This window comes from Phoenix dactylifera, chromosome 4, assembly GCF_009389715.1.
Source record: "Phoenix dactylifera cultivar Barhee BC4 chromosome 4, palm_55x_up_171113_PBpolish2nd_filt_p, whole genome shotgun sequence".
NCBI classification, from domain to species: domain Eukaryota; kingdom Viridiplantae; phylum Streptophyta; class Magnoliopsida; order Arecales; family Arecaceae; genus Phoenix; species Phoenix dactylifera.
Genome location: NC_052395.1, coordinates 17,421,547 through 17,432,475, shown reverse-complemented (window position 1 = coordinate 17,432,475; position 10,929 = coordinate 17,421,547). Strand labels below are relative to the sequence as shown.

General features: G+C 38.2%; 1 protein-coding gene across 2 annotated transcripts; it reads right to left on the bottom strand.

Moving 5' to 3' along the window:
• Nucleotides 1–513: 513 nt before the first annotated feature.
• Nucleotides 514–10,265, bottom strand: LOC103708169. Of its 2 annotated transcripts, XM_008792970.4 has the most exons (6): nucleotides 10,133–10,265; nucleotides 8,463–10,043; nucleotides 3,401–4,429; nucleotides 2,881–3,106; nucleotides 1,093–1,235; nucleotides 514–1,017 (listed from the first exon to the last, which is right to left on the bottom strand). In XM_008792970.4, the coding sequence occupies exons 2-6, from the start codon at nucleotides 9,906–9,908 to the stop codon at nucleotides 706–708; spliced, it is 3,156 nt and encodes a 1,051-aa protein (XP_008791192.2). In that variant the 5' UTR covers nucleotides 9,909–10,043; nucleotides 10,133–10,265; the 3' UTR covers nucleotides 514–705. The 2 variants fall into 2 exon arrangements, with proteins under 2 accessions (XP_008791192.2, XP_008791191.2); XM_008792969.4 differs by having other exon boundaries at nucleotides 8,463–10,246.
• Nucleotides 10,266–10,929: the final 664 nt, after the last annotated feature.

Sequence of the window (10,929 nt, the reverse complement as noted above, 5' to 3'; positions counted from 1 at the left end):
TTAGACTGTGCATGTGTACCGAAAGACGAACATGACCGCTGACTGGATTGCCGCCTATATTACCTAGCACTCCAGAGAGGTCCTGTAGACACACCAGGAGGTCACCCCTCCATCGCTCTGTTATTTTCTCTCTCTTGATTTTACTGGCTGCACTTATACAAGAGTGTCATGAGCAGCCATTGTACCATAAGAAGAAAAAAAAATTCTATAACACAGAAGAGTCAAATAAGGCTGTACTCATTTAAGCATCACCAGTCTCCCGATATGCGCTTAAATATAATCCTTACTGAATCTCGTCAAGTCCAAAACCTTCACTGACTCAATAGCAAAATTGTACGTAAAAGTGAATTTACTGACATGGCTCTTAAGATCAAACGGATCAGCCTCAAACTATATATAAAATTCGAGCAGACCGAACCAAGAATGATCGACCAACTCAGAAGCCCGGCCCCGTCGTTCTGCAGCATCAAGCTGCACCAAGAGCAGGGGAAATCCTTCCACTAAGACACCACAAAACCAAAAATTTTGCATGACTTGTATGATTATGTAGTTAATCTGCTACAAAGAATAGCCAAAGATTAATTTTGCCCTTCAACTCACTGAAGCAATGTTGTACCGTTGATACACCCAATTGGCACGTTTGGAACAAATAAACTGAAATCTCCGTCCACTCGAAGCTGTAAATATACATTTCCACCACAGAAATTACAGAGAAGTGCTTGGTAAGGAACCCATGAGAATCACCGGGCTGCTACTCCTGGGCTTCCATATTTTGTCCGGCCTTGCCTTGGAAAGAATATCAGAGAGAAAACCTGACACTGAATTGGAACTAGAAGGCTGGAAAAATTGATTTATATCTCCCTCGAGCTCTTTGCCAGCTCCATGCGAGACATCTTCGGAAAGAAGCTCTTTCCCATGTGTACTGGTTGGCTTGCCACATGGGCAGCCCATGAGCTTTCGAAAGCAAGGTTCATGAAAAAGGGACCCACATGAACCACATCTTGCAGCATCAGCTTCCTGTTAACGAAAGTAAAATTCAACCACCTATACAGAGATATAAAGGTTGCATCATAAAAGATTACGAAGACTGACCTGAAAGGGAAAAATGAGGGATGAGGGGTCATCACAGGCTTGTCGGGCAGCACAAGGAACACCAGCATCATAACACATAAGGCACTGCTGCGAAATGTGCTCGAGGATTCCATTAGAAATGGTTTCGACCATGATGGGAAGTGCTGTCAATGACAAGGCCAATGAAATGATAACAAAGTAAGTAACAACCCAGACAAGGGCATGTGATGCAAGCTTATGAACTTTGAATTAGATTGCATGGGCAAGAAGACTGTCCATCTGCTGAATGTTATGCGTGAACATACAAGTTCAGCATGGACAAAGGTCTTTGGACATTGAAGTCTTGATATACTACAATAATAAACAACCGGCCGGAAGAAATAAAACATTAGCTCTTTTTTTTTTTGCTATTATTTTGGATTTACATTGAGGGAGAAGTCCAGATAGTCTCAGAAATGTCTGGTTTTGTTAGCTGTAGTCCAACCTGGCATCAGAGGTCATATCCACTTATGAAATTCAGTTATTCTTAATGTAGCTGGGTTTTGGGATTGTTTATTAGTCATCTTAAAATAGTCCAGGGTTATCACAGGCATATTGAGCTATCCTAGACTTGGAAAAAATCGTTTGTGCTTGTTATCGTGGAGAATGATTATTGTACAAATTTTCTCATACCAGGTTTACAGCTCTATGCTTCCTCTTTTTGTTTCCTTTCTTCTCTCTTTGATCCATCTCCTTCACCAGCTCTTGAAATTTAAGAGCTCATGCACCTTACCCTCCATGCCCATTCAACAGTGTATGTCAAGTTGACAGAGTAGGTACCCTCTCAATGACCAACGAACTGTGCTCTCTGTTCTATACTGCTGATTCATCTCTTTTCCATATTTACATCTCTATTATCTCTCCCATTTTTCTCCTCTGCCTACTGTCTCTCTCTAATCCAGAGGCCTTGCTATGATGTTTTCAAGGAGCTGGTGGTGTTAGGGAGATACCATCAGACAAGGATAATGTGAAATTCAGTTTTTGGAATCAAAGCGGAGCCTCCTTGGTACTGAAAAATTGGTTGCACCAGAACAGTGCATGTTTCATAATGATAGTATTAGGTGGTTGCTTCATAAGAGATTCAGCAATATTAACTTCCAAATCTTTTAAAAAAGGACTTGCTTGGTAGTCCTATTAGCAACTGGGCATATGGATTTCCAATCATACATCACTCAAGGAATCAAAGCTTTAGGGACATTAATATTTAGTAAGGCCTTGCTAGAGGAAAACAGTTTTAAACGGATTGAAAAACATATTTGATTCAGTTGACATGGCACATAACGTGTCCTTTGTAGCTAGTAACCTTACCTTATCATGAAAGGCGAGCTGATCACATTTTTCTTGCAATCCAGATAACAGAAATGGAGAAGAAAAATCATTTTCCTCTCCTTTTCCAAGAATCTCCAAATGAGTAAACAAAACCTAAAGGATACTAATCATGGTAATTTCTTTGTAACATATCAAAGTTTGAGATGTATGCTGATGCAAGTTAAGGAGGAATTCTTGGTCATGATCTTGCCAGGCATGTTTTGGTTACACTACATGCAGATAAAGTAAGTCCCAACTAACACACTGGTATATATGCTTATTCTCTTGTCTTTTTTTTAATTTAACATGGTTTACCCTTTTGCTTTATATCTCTGCAACTGTACTGGGAGCCCCTAGGTTTGGAGGTTGGCAATGCATTCTTGCTATGGTCTTCTTTTGTGCCATTCTCGTATCTAAAGGATAAAATGGAATCAGAGAATGTTCAAAAATCATCATCCTTACCTGCAAATGCCCCTTTTGAGAGATCAACAAGGTCTCGAAGTGCAAAAAAATCATTGCCTTCTAGAAGATGCCGACGACATCCAAGGCCTCTTTGAATGGACTTCCGAAATGGACAACGAACATATGGAAGCATAGCTCCTATTTTCTTTCTGATACTCATAATGTGAAGCAAAGCCGGCACCTTGGAGAAAAGAAAAGGATTGACTGCGCTCACACAGAGCATGGGCTGGAAGAGAAAAAAAATTTATCAAATAGAGCAGGAGCAATAAGCAAGAGGCTGAAATGTGTCAGGCTCATCTTACAGTGCTAATAAAGATGTGAAACACAAGAATCTTACAGGCAGAATTAATTGACATGAAAAGATATTCGAGACAACACAATGACATGTTACAAATTAAAAGCTTAGACTGCAAGTATTCTAGTACAAACTACAGAGGCTAGGTTGGAATCTAACAAGTTATACTAGAATATTTCTTGTAAAATTCAATTATTATGACAAAACATGGTTAGAACTCATTACCTGATCATAGATAGACTCCAAATATGCTTTAGCTAACTGAGAAACAGGATATAAGGAAAAATCCCAGAGATTTAAGACTCTTGCTGGCAGAACTGCAGTATCATTTGTATGGCATGAAGCACAAAACAACTGACCTGTATACTCACAAAACCGAGGTTTTTTCCATCCTAGTGTCTGCACAAGTTCACCTAACAAGGTTTTTCCAGCATCCAACCGTATGTGACATCCCGCACATGTATAATGTTGTGATTCCAGCAACTGTCTCGTAGATTTCCGAGGTTTTATCTCAACCACAAGTGATATAGTCTTACCTAACGTTAAAACATCTTCTAGACCAGTCTTCCCACAATTTGAAACTTTTAAATTCCAATCCTCCCTAAGCTTCTGCAGAGAACGAGGAACGAGAGCTTTTAACAAGCTAGGACTATGAACAGCTTTACCTGGCGAGAGAAAGCAAACCAGAGGGCTAGGAGTTCCAAAAGGGTATCTTGAGTTAAGAATGGAGCGCAGACAATCTTGAATAAGCATACTTCTCTCACTGACAACATTTGGAGATGCATTCCCAAAGATTTTTCTGGACTCTCGCTCAACACTGGACCATGAAGAAGGAAGAGCTAAACCACTTTCAATAAAAAGAATCCTCAGCTGCTGATAAAGAGCATCGAAATCACGGTACCGGCGCTCGACCTCCCATTGATCTTTACCACTCCACACTCTCAATATATATACAGTATATTCCTTGACTCCAACCAATCTTTCCCCAAAAGAAACATCTCCCTTCTTTTGTTTTGCCCCCACAACTTCCACCCAGTCAATTTTGGAAGGGTACTGGATAATTGGATATGTATCATCTGTTCCAGAAGTAGAAGCAGTTGAACTACCATCTCTGAAGTGATGAGACTGCTGCGCTATATGCCCACGGTTAGGCAATGTGAACTTGCTTCGATGAGAGCTCCCTGAATCTAGTAGAATCTCCTCCATGTCAAGAACCATTTCATCAAATGAATCATTTGTATCCGGGTTCTTGACCTACAAAGAATAACTAGAATATGAATATCATAGAAGTTGGGGAATCTGCAAAAAACATAGCATAGTTCTTGGATATATCATAACAAATCTGAAAATACTTGACAAACTAATTTTGAGCACTGGTAAGTGGTAATGGGTAAGCATTTGTTTACTAATATCCAGACTATAAAACAATTCATAAAACAAAGAAAAATAAGGAACAAGCTAAAACGGAATAATTAGGTCCATGGCAAACAAGAAAATGATGATCCATTTGCAGGACTATTGTCTCACTCGGCATAACCAAGAAACCACAACATGGACTAGACATTGCAAATGAAGCACTAGTGTGCAAAATATTGGTTGCGAAAGAATATCTGTAAAAGTTTGCACCAAGTGGTGTTTCAATCTGGGCTCAAAGCATATAATTCTGCCTCAAAGTTTAGCGCAGTTCCTATATCAAATATTGCCCAATTACCACATTATCTGTACTATTTTCAAGTCTTGGAAAACCTTGAAGGATTGCTCCCCAGTAGCATAATGAAGGGGCTCTGGTTAAGCGCAAAAGGGAAAAAAGGAGATCTTCTTAAAATATGAAGGGCTCTGGTTACTTATTTTCTAGTATTATAAAAATATGAAAATAGTATTAAATGTTGATGATATCATGTTTTCTTAAAATTAAGGATCAAGCATACAATATTATAAAAATCATGATTTATTGCGAAATAATGGTTCCATGATTGTTTTACCGTTAAGCACTATTGATAAACTATGAACTCCATATTTATGAAATTGTATTTATGTTATGAAAATAATAATTTCATGATTATTCTACCCTTAAATTCTTATTTAAGAGCTATGAACTCTATAAAGCCATTTAGTGTTTTATTCATGTATGATTTAAGAAAATATGATTCAAAAAATATGACTTTAGAAAAATTATTTTTAGAATCATGAAAAAAGGCTCTCAGATAGCTACGTATGACCCCTGAAAGTGAGGTAGATCGACATCTAGTTCTATACAACCCTGCTAGCGGGTAATAATAGTTGGCATACGACCTGCCAGCGGGTAATAGTAGTTAACATACGACCATGCCAGCGGGTAATAGTAGTTAACATACGACCATGCCAGCGGGTAATAATAGTTGCCATACGACCCTACCAACGGATAATAGTAGTTGGTGTTTGTCGATTATGGCCTTGTCACGGGTATAATAGTGATCTTAGCATTTAGCCTGAGAGTAATAATTTGATCAATGATATGATTAAATGGTAAATAATTTATGATTTTATTGATGCTATATACTTGGAACCATGTTTATGAAACATGAATAATTTATGAATGCATGATTGGCTTTATGACTTATTTTAATATATTGTATTATGAAATGCTTTATTTTTGTAATATTTGTTATTTTCTTTAAATGATGTATTGACATGCAATAACTTATGCTTGATCCGATAAGGTAGTGAAAGGTTTACTTACTGAGTTGTGTCGCTCATGTACCTTTATTTTTTATTTTTCTCTCTCCAGGCGAATAGAATCAGTAGGGACGAAAGTTGGTCCAGGCTTGGAGTTCATGCTAGCAAGCTTAACAATTTTGTAGAAGAATTTTAGTATTTTAAATTGACTATGAATTTGTAGTCAATAATTTTTTGAATATTGAGGATTATGGATTTGGTATTTAAGATGGAATTGAAAGCTAAATGTAATGTTGGTTTCGTGTAATCGTGGGTTGTACCCCTCGATAGCACGGCCATGTCATGCTTTGGATCTAGGGCATAACAATTATGGTCGGATATAAATTGCAAAATATCATAAGCAAGGTAAGAGGCCACGGCTTAAAAGAGAAGAAATGTCTCTCACAAAAATCATACTACCCATGTCCATAGCTTATTGTTTTTTTATTCAATTGGATTTGTACCAAAAGAAAATACTGGATATGTGTCAACAGTTAGGACCAGAAAATAGGTTAACACTTATAGCTTTGTTTCTTATTTTTTCCCCCCTTGCAAAGAGAAGAACCCCAGCATCATTTAAATGCTACAACATAAGCTAGTTCTTTTACAAGGAATTTTTTAGAGAACTATAACAGAATTTTCTTGTTGATTAGAAAGGGAATTCTTAAAACTTCTTTAGGAGATTAAGGATATGAATACAAATATTACTTTTCCTTTCTAACTCCAAACATGATAGAAAAGAAAAAAACTTGATCAAATCCTTTCCTATTTGGTTGACTTTGGTCATTCTATCATTTTAGTTAAATTGTTTTTAAATCAAATATATAAACTCATATCTTACAAAGGTCCAAAGTTTCACGAGCTTAAAATTATGTGACTATTGATGCTTTTGCCTTCCAAAGCATTAGCTGGCCTTCAGGTTTCATGGTAGGCCCCTCTCTTGCTCAATATTTCCTAGGTTGGGAAATTGGAAGCAATTCCATTGATGGCTGACATCAGGTCAGAAGTTGGTCCTAAAACTTTAATAAGAAACACCTAGATCCACAGAATCAACCTTACATCTATGGTGTAAGACCTATTGGTTAAGGTTAAAACTAAGATATAAGGCCTCAGTTGTGTTATTTATTTATTTTTTAAAGTAAGAGGTGGCCTTCAAGATCATTCAAGTTCTGTTATACTGGTTCATTTAAACCAAAAAAAGAGAAAAGAAAAGAAGGCATCCTTTAGAATCTGCTATAAAAAGACAAGAAAAATATAGCCAGATATCTTGCTTCTTAAACAGGGGGTTGGTCGTATTATCTTCCAGAGATTGCAAAATATAAATAGTATTTCTACTGTCTTTGAACATGATAAATTCCATTCTATTTAGTTCATTGCTTGGACATGGGCATGAGAATCGGATGTGAAAACATATCCAAATGTCTGACTATAAGCTGGAGATACTGGCATACGTAGGATAGAATATAATTCTAACTAAATAATATAGATTTATACCTTAAATATTGTGTAATAGAAAACATAAAAAGATTAATTCTTGAGACATGTTTCTCATGTTAGCTGCCCAATTAAGAAGTGAGAAATAATATTTCACCAGTTTATTTTAATATCTACATCCTTAGCCAATCTTTACAAAAAATAAATGCTCACTACTAAGAGGGTCAAACTAATTGTTGGTACAGTTCAGCTCTCTACCAATCTTTAAAAACTTTAGACAGAGAATTTCATAAGTCTCCAAGTGACTAACGTGTATCTGGTTCAGATATATATTTGACTTGGATATATGTATCCAATATTGATTTTTGGAGTTGGACATGAGCGTTTAGGTAATACTGATCAGAAGACTGCTTTCCAATACTTGACCCTATCCACTAATGGTAGTTCAGATTGCAGGATCGATATAATAGCAGGGTATTGTAGATACCAACGAGACCAAATAAAGCTTCTCAAGCACTTAATGGCCTCTCCCACCAACTTAGAAAAAAACATAAATAGCAAGAGTTTAGGTTCTGCAGAACTCAACTATCATAAAAAGAATCTATAAAACTTCAACTACTGAAGGAGTTCCTTGTAAAAAACTCTAAATAAAAATAATAAAATTTATAAATGTGTATATCCTACTAATACTTGCAGTATTGAAGTATCTCAAAGTCATCTGTAATAAATTTTATAGGCCTGCAGTGGAAGTTGATGTTTATTACAGCTAAATTAAGATATCTTTAAATAACATGAACTAATCATTTTCGTTGCCTCACTCAATGTAGTTTTTCGATTGAAGAGAATTAGTTTCAAAATCATCTCCTAAGGAATTGGTGTTATTTGCTGTTTCTGCAACCTTTGCAATCCCCAGTTTCCATTATCTCCATATATGTAAACTTTTTCAATATATACAGACCAATTCTAACTAAAAGACATAACTCCATCTACTTATAAATGGTTTATAATCAAGAATAATAGAAACATATAACTTTAGACTTCTTCAAGTGAAAAATTTTAATTACCATATGAGAAACAGAGAAAAAAAATAGGAGAAAAAGAACAAAAATGCATGTTCCTTTTGTCTCTAATGGCCAAAGCAATTTTATGATTAACTGACCTCATCCAGTATAAGATCCTCTTCAACCATGTCAACTGAATTTGATTTTCCATTTAAAGTTTCAAGGATGCCAGAGTCGTGACCGGCGATGACCGTCGGCAGGAAAGAAAATGCTTTATCTGCTGGGATCCTGCTCTCTTTGTCTTGAAATTCTCCACTCACAGTGCCAGAAAACTGTATGCCAGTACCATCACCAAGAGGAACTGATTCCCCAAATACCTGTTCTCCAGGAGTTCCATCAGAATCAACAACAGCAGCCACCTTACTATGTAAGGAATTGATTTCTCCTTTACCACCATCATAAATAAGATTGATCGCACCTTCTGTAAAGTATTCTTCTGAAAGAAGCTTCTCTGAATTTGACACTTTACAATCACTCGAAGGGTTACCTACCAAACAAGTCCCTTCATTCTTGTTAGACTTATCGGCAACCTGAACTTGAAAGCTGGCTGCTGGTAAATCACTCACACCCTCTTCTTGCTCTATGCCATCGCACAAGGGATCAATGACATGATTCTTAGCCAATAATGAAATGTTCCCTTCAGTTTCTGAAGGTTCCAGTTGCCGCCAAGTAGGTTGATCACCACAGAAAGACAGAGATGTTAAGCCATCATCCCCAGTTTCTTGCATAAATTCATCCCAATCATCGGAACCAAATGCCACCGATGAGTTCATGACAAGTGGGTTCTCATTATTATCCTTGGTTTCTTTAGCATGATACGAACTGTGCTTAGCATGAAGAAGAATCCTACCGCTACCCTCATCATCCGTGCCAGAGTCAAGCATCGAATCCTCACCGCCCGAATGCTCACATATTGACGAGGCATCCTCATCAGCTTCCCCCATCATCCCTCTTCGAATAGGATTATCAGAAGCTAATTGACCATAATTTCTACCATTGCCCTCCACAGCGAGAGATTCTTGAGCTGAACGATCCCCAGCAGAGCATGGCAAATCTTGCGCAGCAGCCGGCGATTGATTGGACCTACTCCCACTAGTTGAAGCTCCATCGTAATCCGCATGCATGCCCTCGGAAGACACCAACATTTTGGATGAAGATAAAAACAAATGAGGAGAGAAAGCCTTTTTATTCGATAAACAATCGTCTCCATCACCATCAGAGGTGGCTGGATCCCCGTTCCAACGACTGCTATGAAGTTTGTCTCTTGCGCCGCCGCAGCCATCGGAGAAGAGATCTTCTCCAAAGCTATTAAGGTTCTTGAAAGAATCTAACAAATCACTGTAATTCCCGACCGAACTGCAGAGGCTGGCGCTTCCCAAAGCCGAGTTCGCGCTGCAGTACCTCTCGAGATCGGATCCCTCGCAGGAGGAGTAATTGGACGGGGCACCGTCCTCGTCACCGGAATCATTTCCCCTCCCGGGAAAGAATTCATCGAACGGATCCTCTCCCCACCGATCCTTCTGCATCCCCTCTCCATTGATCATCGAGATCGCCCACGGAGAGGGATTTATTGAGGAAAATGAACTCAAATCGGGGATGAATTCTAGGATTCACCCGAAAGATTGCAACCTGCGACCGGATTCAACTGGGTGGCAAATGAGATTTCCCCACTCTGTCCCCTGTTCTCTAGGGCGGTTTATTATATGATGAATTGATCCAAGCGAACTACGAAATTGGCGAAATTTAGAGAGAAAAAACGGACACTGACCTTCGCGAACTGGGGATTTTGGGGCGAGCCGAGCGCGCACACAATTCTCGACGGCATCCACTTCCCCCTCTTTCTTTATATGCAAAGAGACCTCCATATTTGACGCGTCGGTAATGCACTGCCCTGCACCAGGGTTATGAACTTGGCGAACCGAACCGGAAAGGTTTGTCTCAAATTATAATATATTGCGCCACTTTTTTTGAACGTTTGGTAAGAAGTGTCATTCCCAGTCCATTTCAAGCTTTCTACCTAACGTAGGGATACGGATGGATTTCTTGTAATTGTATGGATAATAACACAAGAAAATGGTAATCTTTCTCTGATTTTGAAGTAATGACTTTATTTTTATTTTGCAGCCTAAATGGGTCATGGCATGTTTCTCCATATGATATGATAGGAGGGCTCATATAGTCAAATCATACTATCATGAAATAATATATTTGCCGAGTATTAGTGGGTGGCATGTGTATTGAAGGAAGACATGAGTTCTCTGATGCGGGGAAGCGTGGAGAAGATGATGACCCTCTGTTCCACTACTGGCTTGAATCACCCAAACAAAGAAAGAACAGGGGATTTGGGCTCTTAACAGAGCTTTGCAAGGGTTTTCTTTCTTTCACGGGAAAACAATTGATCAAAGAATGAGGACGGCGCCCCCTCTACAACTCCTATATACGGCACCCAAACTATGGCCATGACTCACCCTAATCCCTAATCAAACTCTAATCAAATGAACTCCTAATTAAGTCCAAATTTAAAACTGAAACAAACATAATTTAGGACCCAATTTAAACTAAACA